A 23,783-nucleotide genomic window follows, 5' to 3' on the forward strand; every position below is an offset into this window, starting at 1 on the left:
AGTGACTTGCCCAGGGTCACACAGCTGGGAAGTGTCTGAGGCTGGATTTGAACCTAGGACCTCCCATCTCTAGGCCTGACTCTCAATCCACTGAGCTACCCAGCTGCCCCCTGTCAATATATTTTTAACAATAGTTTCTCAGTTTTCTAGGTGGGGGGAAGTCATGCATTTTTCAATAGTCTTAGTTTTTATTATTCTTTAACATCTCCTCATTGTCCTCATGTGATATATGCTGTCATTTTACATTTGCCAATGAGATTAGAGGCTTGGTGATCTCTATAATCCCTGCCAGCATTTAAAGTTTTACTGCCCATTTTATAATGTTAGGTTTTTAGTTTCAAGGGCTTTTTTCCTCCCCTGGGTATTTTTCCTACATTTAAGGTAGATGTATTATTACCAGGTGGTAGCAGATACTTTCGCCTAATTTATATGATCTCAGATGCAGACCACAACCAATTTCTAGTATTGCTTTATTTTCCATTGCAAAAAGTAAAATTAATTCCTCTCCCCAGGCATTTTCTTGGAAGTCTACAAATAATAACACTTCTTTCAGAGACAATTTTAGTTTGAGCCCACAAGTCTCTTGTGGTTTTCACTTAAAAATATAATATTTTAAACAATACATTTGTTGATGTATGTGTTTTTACATTATTTCTTGATTTTACTACACTTCCATTTTAATTGAACCCTCCTTCGTAAACAAAGAAAACCTGTTTAGTAGTTTAAAAAACTATTAAGTATTCAAGCAGATACAAAAAAATTACAATTCTACCTAAATTAATCTACTTTTTCAGTGCCATCTCAAATGACCAAAAAATATTTTTTTGGCCTAGAACAAATATTAATTCTTCTGAAAGAACAAAAGATCAAGATCTTAAAGGAATTAATGGGAAAAAATGTAAAGAAGATCTAGCAGTGCCAGATCTTAAACTGTATGAAAATGTAATAATTATCAAAACTATCTAGTACTGACTAAGAAATAGACTGGTAGATCAGTAGAATAGAGTAAATATGCAATACACAGTAGTAAATGATTACAGTAACTTCATATTTGATAAATGTAAAGATTTAAGCTTTGGGGAAAAGAATTCACTGTTTAATAAAAATTGTTGAGAAAACTTGAAAGCAGTCTGGCAAAAAACAATATATAGACTAATATCTTGTACCATTTACCAAGATAGGGTCAAAATGGGTATATGACCTAGACATGATATCACAAGTAAATTAGAAGAATATGAGCATATTACCTACCAGCTTTATGGATGAGGGGAATTTATGAATAAACAAGAGAGAACATTGTGAGATAAAAAATGGATAGTTTTGACTATATTAGATTAAAATTTTTTTATGCAAATAAAGCCAATTTAGCCAAGATTAGTAGGGAAGCAGAAATTGGGAGAAATATTTTATAGACAATTTCTCAGGTAAAGACTTTATATCTCAAAATATACTACCTAACAATTAGTCTTTGGACAAGTCATTTCAACTCTGTTTCCATTTTCTTATCTGTAAACACTACATGATCTCTTAAGTCCCATCCTGGCATTAAAAACTGTGTTTCTATAGTTTCTATCTAGATTTATGTCAGAGATATTAGTTATGTATGTGTGTGCTTTGTTTTCATTTTGTAGGTTGCCTTGCGAACCTGTTGATAATTCCTTTTTGGATTTTGCTTCCTTAGTACAAATGGAATTCAGGACTCAGTTGTCATCACAGCTAGAGTGAGCAAAGCCTGCATTGAAGATGGAGAAGAAGAGAAGAAAGAAATGAATGCCTTTTTTCAGGCTAACCCTCAAAAGACCATGGAATTTAACTTTTACTTATGTTGGACAAGACTGTAAGACAGCTGACCAAAAATGTTTCAATTTTTGACTGAAACAAAAATGAACTAATAGACAAGAAGGAAAAACGTGATCTGAATTTACGGCATTTTAAGACAACATTCTCTCATGACCATGAAGTTTGTGAACATCTGGCTGCTTCTGATTGTGGTTTTACTCTGTGGCAAGAGGTACCAGGGAGGCAGATTGGAAAACACATCCCATGAGACCCCTCTGTGCTCTGGGTGCTCTCATCTTACTCTGAAGGTGGAGTTCTCTTCAACAGTAGTGGAACACGGTAATGATAGTATTGTATTTGGTTGAAATAGAATTTATTCACATATTTTGTTTTTCCATAACAGTAGACTTCTCTTTTCTCCCTCAGAGAGAACCATATTTTATAAAAAAAAAATTTTTAAAAGAGGAAAAACAGTTCAGCAAAACTAAGAAATAGACAAAGGCTACTATTTGATGCCACCCCCATAGCATAGCCCTTATTTCCTGACAGAAGCAGGGAGAGAATCCTTCTTGGATTTCTTCTCTGTGGGCTCGACTTGGTCATGGGTCATTTTACAACATCCCGTTTCACTTGTTCTTTCTATTTATGTTGTTGTACCCATTGTGACCCTACCCTCCTAGTTTGCTTGCTTCACTGGGTATCATTTCTTTTTGAAACCTTCCTAGGCTTCTCTATATTCCTCATAGTCACTGTTTCTTATAATACATTAATACCTTATTATATCATGTACCACAACGTGATTAGCCATTCCCCTACTGATGGGAAAATGATATTTGATGAAACATTTGAACAACATTTTGTTTTGCTTTTTGTCTAGCAAGCACTACTTATTTTAGTATAAAATCTTGCCACTTAAAGAGATTTGAGATGGGTTATGTATACAGCACTTTGGTATGAAATAAGCTTCAGTCTTTTGTTTTTTTCCAAGGAGAAACGAATTCTAATTATTTCTTGAAACTTTGATCCCATGGCAAGTTCCTTTTTACAAGGCTAATATTTGTGTGTTGATATTAGGATCAGGATGCAGGATAGAGAAGTGAACAGAGTCTTGACTCTAGGAGGCAGACCCAAGTAAGCTTGGTTCTGTCACTAAAGTGTGACGTTGGGCAAGTCACTTTCTTTCTGAGCTTTCCTCTACAAAATGAGGTCATTTGTTACCTCTTTGGATCCTTTCCAGCTTTAACATTACGTCCTATATACACAATCTTAAATTTTGTGTTTCTCCTACATTAATTTGTGGAGGGTTTTTGCCACTTTTTTCAATGAAAAAGTTTTGGAACTCACTGCTCAGTACTATTCACACCTTTGAGCTCTATTTCTGCATTAAAACAAACAAACAAAAAAACAGCACACATGCCTTATTTTAAATAAGATGGTCTATAAGTGTATGTGAATTGTTGCTCCAGCCAAAACAATGTAAATTTGAGCTTTTCTTTCTAACCATTGTCTAGTACATAAAAATTAGATTTATGACATGGTTCTTGGTTTTGGGGTACAAAAGATTGCTTTAATGTGGGATCTTTTGATACTGATATTTATAAAAATGAGTGGTTAGAGCTATAAAATATGCTCTGCATTTGATACAAAATGTATTTGAAATGCTGATTTTGTTTTTGGTTTCAGAGTATATTGTGGCCTTCAATGGATACTTTACTGCCAAGGCTAGAAACAAGTTTATTTCTAGTGCGCTGAAAAGCAGTGAAATAGAAAATTGGAGGATTATACCTCGGAACAATCCATCCAGTGACTACCCCAGTGACTTTGAAGTGATACAGATCAAAGAAAAACAGAAAACAGGAGTGCTGACTCTAGAAGATCATCCCAACATCAAGCGAGTGACCCCCCAACGGAGAGTCTTTCGTTCTCTCAAGTATACTGAATGTGAGTGTTAATGGCCTAAGGCAGTGATGGCAAACCTTTTAGAGACCAAGTGCCCAAACTGTACCCTCATGCTGCATGTGGGCCCCTCGCCTTACCCCAGATGGGAGGGAGGAAGCACTCCCATTAGGCTGCTGGGCAGAGGGGTGGGTGATGTCAGAAATGTCCTCAGGCATGCGTGGAGAGGAGGAAGGGAGCAGCCCCCTCTAGTACGCTGTGGCACCTGTGCCACACGTTTGCCAACACAGGCCTAATACATTTTCTCTTTGGCTTTTTACAAGGACCTGGTGAGGGAAGTAGGACATTAGGTATTTGTAGATGGACAGATTGACAGTTATTCCTAAGAACCTACTGAGAAAAGCCAAAGGGATTCTCTTAATTCTCTGCAGCATAGATATAATGCAGTCACTGCTAGTGGTCACAGGTACATTACCAAGATCCAGAACCAGTTGTCTTTCTCCTGAACACCTTGCCCAGCTAAGTTTGGACAGGCCCATTACCAAGGGGTGAATATTTTTTTTTTTTTGGCCAGTAAGACCAGATCATGAAGATCATATGCTTAGTCATAGAGAACATTGTGGGTTCAATAGGTGGGAAGGCATATCTACACCAAAATGAATCCTTGACATGCCCAAGAAGGGTGACTTTTGCCTTAATAAAATTACTTTAGACTTGTAAAGTGTGACTCCATTTTTTAAAATCAGTCCTTTTGAGTTCTTTCTTGGGCTGGTCCCTTGTTTCAGGTAGCACATATTTATTTTTAACTTTATATGTCATGGTCTGAAAAACACTCTTACCTTGGGCTTTCCCTTTTTACCATGCATGAGGTGTGCTTCCCCTGCCCCAGGGATGGTCGGGCAGCCTTTCCACATCTGTTCAGGGTAAGGCACTACAGAACAGTGGGACAATCCTGGGCTCTGATCCTCCCTTTTTGATGCTGACTAGTTGAGGGACAAAGAGAAAACCCCCAGCCTACAGTTTCCTCTTCTGCACATTGAGAGGGCCAGTTCTCAGACTACTTCACAGTATTTTGTCAGGAAGCAGCTTAAGTAGGATCACTGTCTAGGAGACATTTTGCAATCCTTAAAGAGATGGTATGTATATGTTAGGTATTAAGATTATCTTTAACTGGTAGCATTTTGTTTCTAGAAATGTGAGCTAATTTGTTCCTTCTTGCAAGACAAAGTAATGGATTTTTCCCTAAAATTATATTTTTCATTAATTTAAAAACTGCATTCTCTTGAGTAATTGGTAGGCATTAATCACAGTACTATAGGGAGGTGAATAACTAGTTTTATTGGCCCTTTTTCCTACTCTCAGGTTTTTTCATTGTTTAAAAGAAAAAACAAAAGGAAAAACTCATGGATTCCTATGTTTTTCCTTTACTTATCAAATATTATTAGACTTGATGCTGTTTCAATTTTTTTGTTGCTTTTTAAAGAGGCATAGAGAATAAAGTTCAGAAGAGCCTGAGTTCATTAGTATCTTGCTTTATTTTATTTTTTTTAATTTTTTTAAAAATTAAAACCCTTACCTACCAGCTTGGAGTCAATACTGTATATTGGACTCCAAGGCAGAAGAGTGGTAAGGGTAGGCAATGGGGGTCAAGTGACTTGCCCAGGGTCACATAGCTGGGAAATGTCTAAGGTCAGATTTGAACCCAGGGCCTCCCGTCTTTAGGCCTGGCTTTCAATCCACTGAGCTACCCAGCTGCCCCCTAGTAACTTGCTTTCTAACAGTAGGGCATCAACAAGTTTGTAGCTGTTGTGGGCAAGAAAGGAACACAGGGCCAAAAACCGGGTTTATGTGAGTTGGGGCAAATCACTTCAAGTTTTAGAATCTCATTTTCCTCATCTTTGAGACAAGTAGGTTGAACTAAATGGCCTTTAAGAGCCTGAGTTTGGACAGTCTGATTTTCTACATCAGTTTTTCTAGAAGACAGGTCTTAGACTTCTTCAGGGTCCTATTAGTCTGACTGTATTCATTTATTTTCATTAATATTTAAAAGTACAATTAAAAAAGCAAATCAAAACTTAACCAGAACTACATCGTTAGATACATTGGCTTCCTCTCTTCCCAAACTAAAGTTTACCTGGAATGTTGTAGTTTTCAGTAGGAGTCTTAATTTTAGCACCAGGAATCAGCATGGGAGGTTTTTTGCAGCTTGTCTGTGTAAATAATTATTCACTTAATGAAAACTGAAATGAGTATGTATCATTTTTTTTTTCATTTTGAGCGCACCTTAATTTGGCTGAGACTGTAAAGAGCTGAAATAAAATTATAGTAATTAGCCTTAGAAATGGAACACCTGTAATTATTCTAGTTTTGCTAGATTTTCAACTGATTTGAATTTTTATTCACTCATTTTAACTTTTAAAACTTGAGAAACCAGAAACCACTGTGGTACTAATTAGCTATATACATTTACCTAATGTAAAAGGCAAGATTTTAGGAGACAAGCATATAGAAGATGGATATTATTGCATTTTATTTTTAAAGAATTTCTACATGTGGTTGTCTAGAATTTTTAAAAAATGAAATGACATGGAAACAGCTAAGTGGCTCAATAGATAGAGCCAGGCCTGGAGAAGAGAGGTCCTGGGTTCAAATATAGCCTTAGATATTTCCTAGCTGTGTGACCCTGGGCAAGTCATTTAAACCCCCATTGCCTAGCTCTTACTACTCTTCTGCTTTGGAACCAATACCCAGTATCAATACTAAGATAGAAAGTAAGGTCTTTAAAAAAACAAAAAAACAAAAAACGAGATACCCTACATATAGATTCTTTCTTCCAAGTCTGGCAAGGTTGGAATAGTCTGTCAAGCATTTGTTAAGCACTTATTCCTTGCTAGACAACACATAGAGAAAGGGAGAAACCAGTCCTTGTCCTTTTGGTGGGAGAGATGCATGCAGGGGAGAGGGGGAGAAGGCATAGAGCAGTGGGTGGGCCTGATCTGGAAATTGCCCAATATAAGTTACAGGCTAAAGGAGTTGATATATGGAGCAATGGCAGACTTGAGGCCAGAAGCCCTGCATTCAAGTCTCAGATCTTTCCCCACTGGCTGTACAGCTGGGTGAAGTGACACCTGACACCTGTGGAACCCTTAGGTTCTTTTTTTTTTTTTTTTTTTTTAAGAATATTTTCCATGGTTACACAATTCAGGATTCCTCCCCCTTCCCAGAGCTGATAAGCAATTCCGCTGGGCTATACATGTATCATTGTTCAAAACCTATTTCCATGTTATTTGTATTTGCAATAGAGTGATCTTTTAACATCAGCACTCTAATCATATCCTTACGTATCATATCATATAATAACATGATCATGATCATAAAATAATCATGTTTTTCTCCTGCGTTTCTGTTCCCACAGTTCTTTCTCTGGATGTGGATAGCGTTTTTTTCTCATAAGTTCCTCTGCATTGTCCTGGGTTTTGCTGCTAGTAGAGAAGTCTGTTACATTAGATTGTGCCATAATCTATCAGTCTCTGTGTACAGCATTCTCCTGGTTCTGTTCCTTTTGCTCTACATCAATTCCTGGATGTTTTTCCAGTCTTAGATTCTATTTCTATGAAATAGCAAGAATAATCTATATCTCAGAGTTGTTGGGAGCAAAATGTTTTGTAAACTATAAGGCCATGAATACTATTTTATTATGATAATATTAAACTAATAGTTGTTTTCTCCCAACATTTTAATTTTGCTCAAGTTGAGTAAGGATAAATTGCTAGATGCAGAGTTAGATTAATTTCATTGTCCGGGTTAACTCAGATTAACTCATCCTCACTAAGTCTGTAGGAGTGGATGCAGCAGTCTTTTGTGAAGAACAAACTCATTCTTCACCCATTTCCCTCAAGTGAGGTCTTGGAAAAATGAATTATATGCTCATAAATGTTTTTTAATATAAATGTTTAGGTTTTTCTGCTTCAGCTTGCGTTTGCTATTTTAGGTATTAAAAAGTAATGTATTCTTTTGTCTAATAACTTAACAGATTTTTTTAAAACATAAAATTCTGTTATTTATCTACCTAACACCCCTAAGCTCAAAGCCATTTAAAGCCCTTCCCAACCTGGCTCTGCTAGTGTTTCTTGGCTTATCTACTTTATCCTCTTCACACCCTCTCAGGTCCAGCCAACTGGCCTTATTTTAGTTTTTACCAGTCCATCTTCCCAGTGGCTTTTGCATAGGCTACGCCCAGGCCTAGAATGCATTCCCTTCCTGCTTTCTCATAAAATCCTGGCTTTTTGGAAAGCTATGTCCCAACCCACCCTCCTTCTCTCAGCCCTTCCTGTTCCTGCCCTTCTGTTGCTTCCTGCCCTCTTTTGTCTCCTATGTAAAGATGAGGATTAGATTTTTTAATTTCATTGATACAAATTGGGCAGAGGTGTCAAACAGGAGGCCCTCTCAAGTATGGCCCAATACAGTTTAAAATATCATTAGGAAATATTTAATGAAATAAATAAAATTGTAGTGAACATAATTTAAAACTCAGTCAGTATGGACCTTTAGGGATTCTTAGGTGGGGCCTCTGTTTCTATTTAAGTTTGATGCCATGATTATAGGGGCCTGGAGTAGGGAGATCTCTGCAACTGAGAACCTACACCAATGACTAGGCTGAGGCTAGGTAGTCAGGAAGTGTCCAAGTGGGTCCTGAACTTGGTCCTTTTGGGCTTCAAGGCTGTTTTTCTGTCCTCTATTATGCTGCTTCTCAGGCCTTGTGTATGCTTGACATATGTTTTCTATTTATTTATGTAAATGCTGTTAACTCTGAGAGAATTCTGCAAGTTCTGTAAGGGCAAAATGATTTCATTTTTCTCATTGCATCCGTAGTGCCGTGCACAGTACATGCATGTAGTAGGTGTTTACTAAGTGCTTATCAATCAAACTCAGTTCAATGTTAGTAGTCATTACTGTGAAATTTTAATGTCATGCAATTCCCAAGATGTGTTTGTAGCCATACATATTGCAAATAAAGTAGCAGCAGCAAAGGAGGAGGCAGCTTCAGTGAAACAGTTCATGGGGATTGTTGCAGACTTCTCACCAAACTGGCTGGATTCAAGAATAAGAAATTCTGCCTTCTTAGGATTGACAGCACCCTGGGAAAAGACTTTTAAAAGGCTTTTCTTTTTAGTTAGTTATCATCACTGAACAGTCAGTCACTCACTAGGTAGCCTTGTTGACTGTGGGGTCTCTGACTCTCCCAACCAGTATTCCTTCCACCTACTGTTCTGAAGGAACAAGAGAAGAGTCTTCCTGAAAGTAGTTTTCCTTTTTTATTCTGTCATTTTCTTCTTTGCGTCCAGCTGACCCCATGGTTCCCTGCAATGAGACCAGATGGATACAGAAATGGCAGTCATCTCGCCCCCTTAGAAGAGCAAGTCTGTCCTTGGGCTCTGGATTCTGGCATGCAACAGGAAGACATTCCAGCAGGCGCTTGTTGAGAGCCATCCCACGACAGGTTGCCCAGACCCTCCAGGCTGATGTCCTCTGGCAAATGGGATATACAGGTGAGGAATTTGCATAGTAGCACCATTAATGAGTGCTTTATCATTGCTATGGAAGCTGTACGTACTGTGTAGCTTGCCTGACTTGTTTCTCCTCATTGTTCTGGATCTTATTAACCATTTTACTCTTGGGCATGTCATTGGCTTCTCTGAAAAGGTCCCCTCTGGTTCTTCTTTCTTAGAGAATGTATCTTTGCTCAGGCCTCTTCATTACTTTTGTTTTCTAGGTGGTTTCCTTTTTTCTTTTTTCTCCCTATTACATCTTCTCTGTGTGTCCACTAAGGCCTAAGTCTACCACAACAGCCCAATGTTTCTCCTTTGGGTATGTCTGATATTTTACATGGGCTTTGGGATATATTCAGATGGGTACTTGCTAAAACGTGAAATTCAGTTTAATAAAGATAGAAAAATCTAATCTTTACCTCTCAATCTTCTTTACTCCAGATTTCTCATTTGACCAGTACTGTTATGCCATCTATTTGGAAATCTCAGGATATTTGATGGCTTTTAGTTTCCAACACAGGAAATTACAGAATCCAAATTCTTTCTCCACAGCCTCATTCACATAAATCTTTGCACTCTATTAGTATTGCTAAGTGTCTTATCCAAGTGCTTAAGTTCTGATGCCTCTTAACTGACATTCAGTCTCTCTCCCTTGCCAAAATCAAATTTCAGTAGTGCTCTTCCGGTTGCATGGGTTACAAAGGTAAATACACAATTTATAGAGAGCTTATAATCTAGTAGGGGTGATAGAAATATCATTCACAGTTAGAATGTGATAAGCACATAGGAAAAGTACTAGGAGGGCTTTAAAGAAAGTAAGATCACTTGTGACTGTTAGGGTCAGGGAATACTAATTGAGAAGTTGGTGCCTGAGCTGGACCTTTACAATAGTTCTTTATAATAAGAGGGCAGATAATAGTTTTATTTTCTATTGCTCTGGTTGGGGGAGGGCTATGGATAGCTATTACCATTCTACATAAAGAGAATAAAGGCAACTAAATATTTTTGATAACAGTGAAAGAATAAGTTTTATTAGTGGGGGAAGTTATCTTCAGTTTTTTATTGGGCTTAATGTCTGAATGGAGATACCTCAAGAAAGATGGTAAACATGAAGGATAATAATTTTCTTAATTGTGAAAGCTTCCTGTCCACTGCTCATTTGTCACAATTATGCATTTTTAGGGGTCAGGTATGCCTTGTGTTTTGTTTTAAACCCTTACCTTCTATCTTAGAATCAGTTCTGTGTATTTGTTCTAAGGCAGAAGAACAATAAGGATGCTAGGCAGTTGGGGTTAGGTGTCCAGGGTCATACCGCTAGGAAGTATCTGAGATTTGAACTCAGAACCACTCGTCTCTAGGCATGGCTTTTAAACCACTGAGCCACCTAGCTGCTTCCAGGTCTGCTTTGTTTTTAAGAAAACCTGATATATGATTTGAATTTATAAAACATTTAAACCAGTAGACAATTATTTGCATTGCAAAAGCAATTTTTGCTTTAAAAAAGATATTAAATTCTTCAGGATACTTTGAAATAGTAATAGCTTCAAGTCCTAGCAGATTTAAAATGGTTCATTGGACAATTTAACTTACATTCAGGGTCTCAGAAGCATGTATTACATAGAGTCAGGGATGCTCTTTTATTCTCACAGTCTCACTGATGGTGGGGTGTTGAAATACTTGTCCTTCCTTGTCTGTTATGTTTGTGTTGCTTGAGATTTGGCAAGGTGCATATGAGCATAGGGGTGGGAAGGTTGACTTGGTTAGGATTTTTTCTTTTAGTGATTTTTGACTCAGATTGTGTCAGTTTGAGGCTAAAACAACTTACTTGTTTGTTTTTTTTTTTGTAAAAGAGCATTACATTTTGAAATTCCTGTCAAGTTCTTATTAATTCAGCATTTTCTAATGGAAAGATTGGCTACATAAGACCTAGCTCTTCCAGTGACTATAGCTGTGTTATCTTGATCAAATCACAGTCTCACTGTATAATCATCTTCTCATCTCTAAAATAGGGATTATTATCCCTGTCTTGCCTATCTCCCAGGACTCTTGTGAGAATCCAATGGAAGAGAATATATTTTAGTATAGAAAAAATACTTATGAAAACTGTCAAGTATCATACAAATGATGAGGCCTTGTCATTGGGCTAAAGATCAAACTGGAAGGAACGATACTTTCATTATTTAGATTGACTGATAAGTAGAAAAGGAATCATCAGTTGTGAAAATATCATGTTAGGAGATCTCCTGTTCAAAAAGAATTCGTTGCATTTCTATCTAGGAAGCAGAGTTGGTTTAGACTTACGGTTGGAATGTGGTATTTCTTAAGGCAACAATTATTGTGGTTAGTTACAATCATGAAAAAGAGCCCTCATCTTGATTACTTTGAAGGGTAGAAACCACTTTCCTCTTTGCTAACAGCCTCATCTTTTAGATTGATGCTTACTTGTGCTTTCCCACTGGAGAACCAGCATGGTCTGTCTCAAAGAGACAGGAACACATATTACAGTTTACGGCGTGTGCCCATTGCCATTTGTAGCCAGCTGAAATCTAGCTAAATCGAATATGCTAGAGCAGTAGGGAAGAAATAACAGAAGGACAAATGCAGCCTGTGCTTGAATCATGGTGTAGAAAGGAGCCCCCAGTCTTGGACAAGATGAGACACAAGCTTTTTTTTTTTTTAAGCATCCATTGGTTGCTCTACTTTGTTCCTTCTTGCTATTACTCTTTTGCTATCTTCCAGCCAGTTGGATCCTTCTGACCCAATTTGAGGGGACCAGGATAGGAACTATATGGGATCTTCTCTGTTTGTGTGTGTGCACTTGTGTGCAGGCTCTCCTCCCTGTGGGAATGGCTAGGGTGACTCTGGCCATGGGGACTTGGTATATTCCTCTGGGACATGGTGGTTTTGTTGTCCTAAAACTGGGCATTTTATTGTGTATATACACATACACACACATACACATATACACACATACATACATACAGTAAAGTACATACTGTACTTTAGGATGGGGATTTCCCCCTAAAATAGATTCTTACTCTTGATGGATAACCAAGAAGTATCATATTGTCTAGTTGTCTGACAGCTGATAGGTTTGTCTCCAGAACTTAGGAAGGGTTCAGAGAGACTTTGTCTACCGACTCTGGGCACATCATTTATCATAGACAGGCTCCAGTGTATAAAATGTGCCCAGCACAAGGGCTTCAAAACTGCCTTGTCACAGCTGGACACAGTCCCGTTGGCCACAGACCCTACAGCTTCTTTGACTGGCATTCCAAGATGAGGAGTGATGAGAGCATCCATAGATACAGAAACCAAAGGTATATACTTATTACCACAACAGCACTACCCAGCAATGCTCATCACTGTGTTCTCATCCACAGTCCCTTTGAATGGTAGAATTAGGTAAGCAAGTTCTCATAAAATGCACCAACCTAATTTTCTTTGTATATCCTGGCTACTACAACCCTGGTATAACATCCCAGCCTTTTTCTTTACTAATTCAGTTCCATTGTGTTTTTTGAATCTCATTGTTCAGAAATACATCATATGGATAAATAGACTTAAAAGATGCAAATTTATCTAAACATGATCTTGTTTTTATCTCTGAAATTAGGAGCTAGTGTAAGAGTTGCTGTTTTTGATACTGGACTAAGTGAGAAACATCCCCATTTCAAAAATGTCAAGGAGAGAACCAACTGGACTAATGAGAGAACATTAGATGATGGTAGGTGACCAAGAAGCTCTGTAAAAATGATACAAGTAGGATGTTTTCAAAGATTATATCTTATCTGCCCCTCCCCTATTCTGTGCTCAGTGATAAACATTTATTTCTGTCCTCCAATTTTTCTGTTAAAATTCTATATCTTAGGACCATCATTCTTCAACATAGACCTAAGTTTCTCTTCTGTGATAGGTGAAATTTTCCCAAAAGTAGGAAACTTGGAAATAGGGTCTTGAGGGAAAGAAGGCTGGAACTATGTGTAGCAGGGATCCTGGAAATGAAGTTCTTGCTTCCAAATAGTTGGTTTTTGGGGAGGGGAAATAAACAACCATATTAAGTATGATTTCTCCTTGTGGGCAACAGGTTTGGGCCATGGTACCTTTGTGGCAGGTGTGATAGCCAGCATGAGGGAATGCCAAGGATTTGCTCCTGATGCAGAGTTACATATTTTCAGAGTCTTCACCAACAATCAGGTGGGTTATTTTGAGGTATAAAGCTGGTCAGATTTGATTTAAATCTAAATTTGATTTAAATCTAGTGCCACCTCACATTAAAAACTAAATCCAATCATGTCTTCTTTTTTTAAAGGTAAATTATTCTTATTTGCTAAAATCCTATTCTCATCCATGTTCTTAGTAACTTAGATATTCACTTATTTTTATAAAGTATAGAGTATACCTTATAAAGCAATAATTTTGTTTCTCCCCCTAGGTAAGTAATTTTGTAGTCACAGTTGAAAATTAAATGATTGTTCTAATTAAAACAGATGCTAATAAGATGATTCACTTGGTTGAGAGAAGTTCCATTAGATTCAATAGGTAAAATCATGGACATTTTAGCCTTACACTACTTAGTGTCATTACCTTTAACAGTACAAACATTGAAATTGTTTTATCTTGGGGCAAACTAGGTAGCTGAGTGGATTGAGAGTCAGGTCACATGTGGCTTCATATACTTCATAGCTATGACCCTGGGTAAATGACTTGCCTAGCCCTTAGTGCTCTTCTGCCTCGGAACCAATACCCAGTATTGAGTCTAAGATGGACAGGTTTAAAAGAAAGAAAGAAAAATTGTTTTATCTAATTTAAACAAGTGACTGTTTTAAATGCTTATTAAACAACATGCATGATTTTTTATCAAAACAAACACAAATAATTGAATCATTCCTGGTTGAGTATTTTGCATACTGTGCAGAGGTGAGGAAATGGAAATGGACATAGCAAGGAGGAATAGAATGTGTCATGGCCCTTTCTAAGAGTCTAGGCATGGCATGAAATGTAGGATGACTGCCCAGCAAAGTATAATAAGAGAATAGGAGAGTTGGGAAAGGTTAGGATTTTTATTTGAAAAATAATATCTAGAACAATCATTCTACTGTTATAATTTCATCCTTCAATAAATGGGGACTGGGGAAGGGAGTGTGGGAACAGCCTATTTTAATTAGATTTAAAGTAAGTTATGTAGTTAATCCAGTCTTCATTTTTTTCACATTTATTCATAAACTAGAAAAAAAGGGAGGATTTAATTTTTCAGCTCCCAAATAATACCTTAATTTAGAATGAATTTTTAAAATAGAAAAATTTTCCGTAGCCTAAAGGAAGACTTGATTTTGCCTCTAAAGTAACCTCTGATTAAAGGAATTTTACTTTGCTTTTTAAAAAACCCACACACATTAGTCAAGGTAGATATTTCTTAAATGTTCTCTTATCTCTGAAATTGATTACATTTGCTAATTTGAAGGAATGGCCCTTAAATGTTTATGCTGTGTCCCACTTTTTCACAGCTGCCAAAGATTAACTCCAGACTAAATAGAATTTGCATTAGAAATATAATAGTTGACATTATATAGTGCTTTAAAATGAGGCAGTTTAGCATGTAAAGTCTTTAAAATATTTCTGAATGGGGTATATATCTACATTGTTTCTACATAGAGATTGTAGTTCTCATTCTATGGTACCATCTTTTGAGCTTGAAGGCATCCTAAAATTACTATCTTTCTATAGGGAATGCAGAGTGATGTAGTGACCAGTCCTTGGGGCATAGAGTCAAAAACCCTTTGACCTGTAGTGGCCAGAGGGCCAAGGGTGAGTCATTTCAACTTGGAGGGCCTCTGTTTCCTTCTCCAAAATTGCTTAAAGTAACATACTACTTAGCTGGGGATGATGTTTCATAAATTTCAAAGGGGTGCATAAAGAGCGGATGTGTGAAGGTATAGTGTCTTTAAAATTAAGTTTGTGTTTTTAAAAAGTTTTCATGAAATGAAAAGCATTTAAAAATTTTTTTAAATCACTATTTTAATTTGCAGGCTTGAGAAATTGTGTCAATAGGATTCAGTAGAAAATTGCTCTAATTTTTAGTGGTAAATCCCAAACTTGGGAAGTTTCCTGTTTTATATACATCTTCAAATTAAAGAGGAAAATGATTTTTTAAAAAAAGGTACCAGTTTAAAAACTACTTATTAAAAAACATTGTTAATAGGTAAAGGTTAGCATTTTAGTAACTCATTTCTGGTTTCAGCCTTTGAAATCAGTTGGTGATATTTAAAGTAATGTATCCAGCATTAAGAAAGCCACTGTGTGAACATTCACATCACACTGCACTTTTCCCCCTTTCTTTCTCCTCTTCTTCCTTGCCCAATTCAATTTGGATCCCGTCCTTGGTATTTTGGAATGGTACCCAGTACCCTTCTGTTACATTAAGGAACAATGCATACTGAACATCCTGTCACTTGGTAAAGATTACTAAGTTGTATGTCAGGGTGAACTCCTGTAGAAGGATTGTTTCCATTGTTGGAGTTTGAAATACAGATGTGCACCTTGGGATAGAAAACAGTGGATTAACTAGTTAATTCAAAGGACTCTTCATTTTCTGCTCCTTTTGTTTTGAGTATTCTAATTGTCTACATCTAAGACCTTCTGAGATGAGGGTCATTTGGATTCTCATTGATATGGGCAGGTCTGGGGAAGAACTGTGTCTAGTGCCTGAGGACTAGCCTTAGCAGATGCAGAGAACTCAAGCCCTTCTCAAATGATTGAACACTACCAGGTGACAGTTTCTTTCTTTCTTTTTTTTTTTAAAACCCATATCTTCTATTTTAGAATTAATACTAAGTATTGGTTCCAAGACAGAAGAACAGTAAGGGCTAGGCAATTGGGGTTAAGTGACTTGCTCAGCATCACATAGCTGGAAAGTGTCTCAGGCCAGATTTGAACCTTGGTTTTCCCAAATCCAGACCTGGTGCTTTATCCACTGAGCCATCTAGCTGCCATGATATAGAAATTGATGGTGCTGCTTGCTATGATGTTTATGTACTTTACCTTATTGGAGAGAGTGACTGTATATACCTGTAATCATGGATCCCTTACAACATTCTAATTATCATTTTCTTTTTAATATGCAGTAAACTTTCTAAATAAAATATAAAATTTTCTCAGCTTTGTGGTTTGTTTCTTATTGTTTTGAGGAAAGAATGAAGCCAAAGTTATGTTACATAAGAACATCTCTATTTTCATAACTGAAATTAATGGGGAAATGATTCACTTTACATACTCAACTTTTAGGAATTTGCTTTATTCAACAAAGTGAAAATATTTTATGCTAGGAAAATGTCAATGATTTTACTTCACATTTATAACATTCCAGTTTTTGCCTTGTGAGAGGCCTCACTGAAACACTAAAACAACTTATTTTTCAATTGACTAGGTTTCTTATACATCTTGGTTTTTGGATGCTTTCAACTATGCTATTTTAAAGAAAATTGATGTGCTAAATCTCAGCATTGGTGGCCCAGACTTTATGGATCATCCTTTTGTTGACAAGGTTTGTAGAAAAACTACAGAGAATATAAGTTGCGTGGCTATGACTCCTGCTGGAGTACCTAGTCTTTGCCTAGTTCATTTCTGGAGCAGTGTGTGGTTTTCTACAGTGTTAGTGTGGCTTTGTGAGGTGGAAGCTGGATTCAATAAATTCTGTGTCTTACAAATAATTATTTACGGGTAGTATATAGTATCATGTTAATACCCTTTCTTTCCTTGAAATAACCTCCTGGTGCATTTTCCTGAGTTTGTAACTGGAGAAGTAGCCTTGGGCTTATGGGAAAAGAGCACACAATGGATTGGGAGTCTTTCAAAAGAAATCCATTTGTGTTCTTGCTCTTCCCTTTCCTGCAGAGTGACTCTAGGCTAGTCACCTCACTCTCCAAGGCTCACCTTCATCATCTGTTGAATGAGAATAGCCCACTTTGTCTCCCAACTTGGTAGAATAGTAGAGAAGGCACTTGGAAACTAGAAGCTACTATGTGTTGTCCAGTTCCTATTGGGAAGAACATATATATGATTGTATTTTATATATGTGCTAATGTGCAAAACAATATGATCTGTTAAATGACTGTTTTTTTATCTTCTCACTAGTCACTAACCTCTCCATAGTTACAAATTTGGGCACATTTTAGGGGGGAAGTTTGAGAAAATCCTACCTTTTTTAGGAGCGTCTCTTATTATTTTCTCGACAATTACATGATTATTTAAAAAGGTATAATTCAACACTCAGTGCTTTTTTATTTTGGCTCTTTAGGTATGGGAATTGACAGCTAACAACGTCATCATGGTTTCTGCTATTGGTAATGATGGGCCTCTCTATGGGTAAGTAGCTTTCTCTCTGAAATTATCATTACTGATGTTTTGTCTTTAAAGATAATGGTGGTTTATATCTTTTAGCCACTTATTCAAATTCAGAAGTTTCTATTTACTGGAAAGGACTTCCTACCTTTTTTATGTTCCATTTGATTCGGTAAATACATGTTTTGAAAGTATGCTAGCTTTTGATAGAATACATGGATCTGGGCTCAAACTGTAGCTGTCATAAATGAAATAACTGGTGGCTGGGGGAAGTTCCCTTCATCCTTTTGGGCCTCAGTTTTCTCAAAGGCAAGATGAGTTATGGATTGGAGTAAATTGTTTCTAAGGTCCCTTCCAACTCTTAAGTCCTACAAGATATATATATATATATATATATATATATATATAGTCATACCTCCTAGGGTCCATACCTTGAAAACCTTTTCAAGAGATGCCGTCCAAAGAGAGATGCTCTCTATATTGAATTTCCTCTGTAACAAAGTAGGGTGAGGTCCTGGTGTTAAAATGGCATAAACTGTCCAACGGTACCCAGAAGAAAGCAAGTGCTGGTTTGACATGAGAAGACATGAGGATTCAAGGAGGGTGGGTGTGAATCTGGAGAAGGAGTCATCAGAGATTCAGGGCTTTCTGGGTAGCTTTGGTAAAGAGCATATTTAGCATGTTTAACAGTCGAGTAGTTAGGAAGTCTCTGCCCTATGGAGACTCTGTGGGATTTTATTTTGGTAAACATTAAAAAGTGATTTGAAATACTTCCTTAAAATAATGTCAGAAATGCAGATGATATTTTTCTTTCATATAGATTCAATTAGGGGTTTTGTCAGTATTATGATAGTCACTACTTTTTTGATAGTAAGTCAAAGAAATATTGTCCAATTCATTATCTCAGTTGTCAGACTGTTGAGCAGAGTTCTAGGTACTTTTAAATTTTTTTCCTTTTCCCTTCAGTTCCATTGTCACTTGTTTGGGTATCAGTATAGAATATAAAGTGAATATGAAAGAGATTACTTGACTGACTTTTAGACTCTTCACTTTTAGGAGTTCAGAATGCCTTAATTGATTGATTATCTGTAGCCTTATGGTTTGCTGTGGAACAGAGGTGCCAAGCACCTGGTACAGCATTCCCAACTATGACTTGAATCATATTAAAAGGTTAATTGAGAAATAGACAAAAATATAACAAAACATAGATAACATTAGATTTTAAAACTTAATTTGGTGTACGACTCACAGTAATCCTTATGTCTGAAATCATGGTCCCATTTCTATTTGAGATTGATCCTACTGTGGAGGATGAATCCACGAATATAATGTCAATCATTAGAATTCTCGAGCACCCCCTTCTTTGTTCTTGCCATGAAGGGAAACAGGAGAAAGAGTTAGTTGGCAAAGAAGAATGCACATGAAGCAGTTAGCAGGTGATACAGACAGTATTCTTGCTGAATTATGAGGCTCAAATGTGCAAAAATTCAAAAGATAGGATAGGGAGAGGGCACAGCTTTCCCAAAGGGGTAGGACTTGGGCTGGTGTGGGGAAGATGAGGCAGAAGGCCATGGTAGCAAGGAGGACATTCTAGGTGAGATCAAAGCCCAAAAGGGGGGTGATGCTGGCATGTTCAGGAGACAAAAGGAGTTGTTCCCAGGCAACAGTCCATCAGAGCTGAAAAGGGTTTGTCACAGAAATAACATGGTGAAGCCGTAGATGTTTTGGATGGGAACTTGCTATTACTGAGATTATTCATTGCTTTTTTTTTTTTTAACTTGTTTTTGTGCCTCAATTTAGCACTCTCAATAACCCTGCTGATCAGATGGATGTGATAGGAGTAGGCGGAATTGACTTTGAAGATAATATAGCTCGCTTTTCTTCTAGGGGAATGACTACCTGGGTAAGCTTTTCTTTATTTTTAGTCTAATTTGAAAAACTGTTCATTTTGCTTGATAGCCTTGGAGCTCATTGATAGGTTTAAGTAGACAAGGAAGAGGCAGGTCCTTATTCCAAAGCCAGGACAACAGGTAGACCGTTTTTTCCCCTAGATTGGAAGACAAAAAGCTACTGGTATCTGCTGGAAAGAAGACAGCAGCCTTGTTGGCTTGATTAGTTAATGAAATCTTAGACTGAAAGTGGATGGAATGGTATAACATTGCTTTGCAAATGTAAACAAAGGGCATGCCCAGGCAAGGAGAAAAGAAATTTGTAAAATGGTTCAGCTAAAGAAGCAAAAGGCCAATGTAGCTTAGAGCTCAGTGACATTCAACACATTTTAAACAAGAGTTTGTCATTTTGTTAAAATGGTTTGAGGGATATTCTTTATAGAGGAGCTTATTTCAGTAGATGTTTATCAACAATCTGCTGGATTTGATGGGTGATCATGTTCAAAGCAGTGTGCTAGGCACTGGGGGGCGGAAATAGATGAGTGAGACATAGTTTCTTTCCTTGAATTTATAATTCAGCACAGGTCTCTACAGCAATCCTTATGATAAAAATTTGAATATAATGAGAAAAGACAGTGATGGCATAGTACACCAAAGGCTAGGCTTGAATTCAGAAACACCTGGGGTCTGACTTGCTTTGTGATTACAGGTGAGCCAGTTAATCTCTCATTGCCTCCAAGCAAACTTTAAAAAAAAAAAAAACAACCTTAAGACAGAAGAACGGTAAGGGCTAGGCAGTGGGGGTAAAATGACTTACTTGCCCAGAGTGTCACAGCTAGGAAGTGTTTGAGGCCAAATTTGAACCCAGAACCTTCCACTTCCACATCAGGGGTTCTATCACTGTGCCACCTACCTGTCTCCAAGCAAACTCTTAAGGATTCTTAAGTTACCTATGAGTTACCATTCTACATCAGTAGAGTTTCCACACTGGGTTTAGACTTCCTCCACACCTCTCCTCTCAATAACAAACCCAAAAGAAAAATACAAAGCAGGATGCAAGCAAAAGAGCACATTTGGTGTATCATTAACCATTTCTCATGGATATATTGCATATTGCTCTGTCACCTTGGACAAGCTGCTCTGGGCTTTGTTTTCCTTGCCTGTAAATTTAAGGAGTTGGAATTGGGGACCTTTAAGCTCCCTTTCCAGTTTTCAATCTCTGCTCCTTTGGTATCTGATTAGGAATCGATCATCATTTCCAACTGAGGAAAGATTGGGGAAGTCTTGTTGGAAGTGGCCTTTGACCTACACCTTGAAAGATAGGTGGCTTGTTAGCAGGCAGAGATTTAGCAGGGGATGTGACTGCAGGGAGTAGTATCTCAGATGGAGAAATATTCTTAACTAAAGGGGTGAAAGGTAAGACGATGCTAGGAAATGTATGGTGTAAGATGTAATTCAGTTTGGCTGGGAGGGCCCACATACATGAGGGACATGAATGAATGAATGAATGAATGAAGCTGGAAAGGTAGGTTGAAACCCCACTGTGGAAGGCTTTGAATGCCAGGCTTAGAGCTTTGGACCTTTTCCTGGTAGCCATTGGAAACATTTGAAGGGTTTTGTCCAGGGAAGTGATGTAGTTTGGGAGTTTTCAAAATAATTGTTGCTCAATAATTTATGCCCTTCTTTTAAAGTCTTTAAGGAAGCCAGAATATTAACAGAAGTTCACAGCTCTAATTCAAAAGTTTTATATGGTAGGACTATGTAGAGTTAAAATAACCTGCTTAGAAAGAGATGGAATTATAAGATTTAAATTAGAAAGAACTTCAGAGGTCATTTAGTTCAACTTTTAGCACACAGATTACTTGATGAGACTCCTTCAGGTAGCTCTTCTCAAACACTTTTGTTAATGTCTAGAGCTTCCCTGATTTGTTGAGATAACCATCTCACTGCTAGATAGCTATTTGCATTGCATAGCTCTTCTTCCTTAAACAAAGCCAAAATCTGCGCCTGGTAACATTGATGGGATTAGCCATCCAAAGTAAAAATTGACCTAATATTTAAGGAGGACAGTCTATCTAAACCATCATCCTACTGCAAATATCAATAATATGGAAATAGGTCTTGATCAGTAACACAAGTAAAACCCAGTGGAATTGCATGTCATCTACGGGAGGGGGGGAGGGAAGGGGAGGGAAAGAACAAGAATCTTGTAACCATGTAAAAATATCCTAAATAAATAAAATAAAAATACCCCCCCCCCCCCCCGCAAAAAAAAAAGGACAGCCAAACTAGTAGTGAATAAGGATAGACTTGGTGTCCCTTCCTAGTCTCCGTTTAGGAAATCATGGGTATAGTATATGTTCTTTTTAGAACTAGTCTTCATGTTGTCTTTCTATAAAATCTTTATAGGAAACACATCCATATTTATTGAAAGATATGTGTGTTCTTGTTTTGAGTGAATATTTTTGATAGAGCAGTGGATTATGAAAATAGAATTTTTGCTTTTTTAATATTTTCTGAATGTGATGAAAGTAATTTTACCAGTATGAAGTAACATCATAAAATTCAGGAAAATAATTTTATTTCCATATGATCATGAACATGCTTGAATAATATATACAGTGGGGAAATTTTATGATGAGATTTGTGTGTTTATGAAGTTATTCATATGCAGCATTTCAATATACTTTAAAACAATCCATATTTACATTCAGATTTTTTTTTTAAACCCTTACCTTCCGTTTTGGAGTCAATACTGTGTATTGGCTCCAAGGCAGAAGAGTGGTAAGGGTAGGCAATGGGGGTCAAGTGACTTGCCCAGGGTCACACAGCTGGGAAGTGTCTGAGGCCAGATTTGAACCTAGGACCTCCGGTCTCTAGGCCTGGCTCTCAATCCACTGAGCTACCCAGCTGCCCCTTACATTCAGATTTTAATGAGCTATGACTATTTGTATCTATTGTGCCAGTATATAATTGTGATAGGGAGGTGAGAAATTCTCTTTTTTTTTTCATTGGTAGGAACTCCCAGGTGGTTATGGTCGTGTGAAACCAGATATTGTCACTTATGGTTCTGGAGTGAGAGGCTCTGGTGTAAAGGGCGGATGCCGATCCCTCTCAGGAACAAGTGTTGCCTCCCCAGTGGTAGCAGGTGCTGTAACTTTGCTAGTCAGGTAAGTAGTAAATAGTAGAATCAAACTTTTGAATTAAGTTAATAATGTTATATGAATGGTTGAACACTGACCAAAAAAGGCTAAGTGCAGTGGCTCAGATTGAATTTACTTTGTCCAGAAAGATAGATATTAGGCAAAGGAATAAAATAAAGACATGCCACTTTCTACTTCTCTTCTATTCTTTGGAATTTTGTTTCCTAATCTTTTAGGATTGGTTGGGTCATCAGTCGGTTGAAGAGGCATTTGACTCAACAGGGGAGGGCTGATCATAAGTTTGTATTTCAGAGATATAGGAACATGTATGTGTTGTGCATATTTATTTGTAGGGTTTTCTTTTTTGTTGGTTTCTTTTTGAGAGATTTTTGTAGCCTTGTAGAATAATTAGATTGTAGTTCTCCAGGTTCTCTTCATATAGGGGCTTCTTGGGTAATATAACTATGGAAGAGTAAAAGATAATTCACTTTCTATGCCATTTGATCATGTTCTTTTGAACCCCCAATAGGCTGAATAGTTGATAATCATCAAGTTGGAACATTTAGCTGTTCAGAGATTTTAATTTCTTGGGAAAGAGTGTGGTATTTCTTATTTGTGGTACTACAATTAAGTACTTAAGAAATGAACACTTACTTTAATAGCAAGTTGTTTGCTGTTCCCCAAACTAGGCACATTCCACTTCTTTTAGTGCCTGCTTCCTTTGTACTTGGTCCAAGAAGCCCCTGCTGTACTCTAAAGAAAGCTCAATTATGGGTCACAGATTTGCATCATTGGGCTAATTCGGGCATGTCTGACCACCAAGAGAAAACCGTAAGTCTGTGTGTGTTTTTTCAGTACTGTCCAGAAGCGTGAAATGGTAAATCCAGCGAGTATGAAGCAGGCCTTGATTGCATCAGCCCGACGACTTCCTGGGGTCAATATGTTTGAGCAGGGACACGGCAAGCTGGACCTGCTGAGAGCCTATCAGATCCTCAATAGCTACAAGCCACAGGCGAGGTCAGTTTCTCTTGTGCAACTTACCATGGGGATGGTGGGCGGACAGTCTGTCTCTTGGTGTGGTACACACACATAAATGACAATATTTGTGGTAAGTTGACATCTTAGGTGTATGGGAAACATTAGAGCTGATGGGTGACAGGCAGCTCTGTATGTGAATGAGTAGCTTT

General features: G+C 37.4%; 1 protein-coding gene across 1 annotated transcript in view; it reads left to right on the forward strand.

The window, feature by feature from the left end:
* MBTPS1 (membrane bound transcription factor peptidase, site 1) overlaps positions 1 to 23,783 on the forward strand; it is an 88,472-nt gene that overhangs the window by 33,214 nt on the left and 31,475 nt on the right. The window contains exons 2-11 of the mRNA XM_044663205.1: positions 1,632 to 2,118; positions 3,463 to 3,720; positions 9,021 to 9,224; positions 12,841 to 12,951; positions 13,312 to 13,421; positions 16,651 to 16,767; positions 17,521 to 17,588; positions 19,365 to 19,467; positions 22,472 to 22,623; positions 23,452 to 23,613. Coding sequence (XP_044519140.1) covers positions 1,950 to 2,118; positions 3,463 to 3,720; positions 9,021 to 9,224; positions 12,841 to 12,951; positions 13,312 to 13,421; positions 16,651 to 16,767; positions 17,521 to 17,588; positions 19,365 to 19,467; positions 22,472 to 22,623; positions 23,452 to 23,613 — 1,454 coding nt within the window. The 5' untranslated portion in view covers positions 1,632 to 1,949. The remainder of the gene's footprint in view (positions 1 to 1,631; positions 2,119 to 3,462; positions 3,721 to 9,020; positions 9,225 to 12,840; positions 12,952 to 13,311; positions 13,422 to 16,650; positions 16,768 to 17,520; positions 17,589 to 19,364; positions 19,468 to 22,471; positions 22,624 to 23,451; positions 23,614 to 23,783) is intronic.

The sequence above is a fragment of the Gracilinanus agilis genome, chromosome 2 (genome assembly GCF_016433145.1).
Source record: "Gracilinanus agilis isolate LMUSP501 chromosome 2, AgileGrace, whole genome shotgun sequence".
NCBI lineage: Eukaryota > Metazoa > Chordata > Mammalia > Didelphimorphia > Didelphidae > Gracilinanus > Gracilinanus agilis.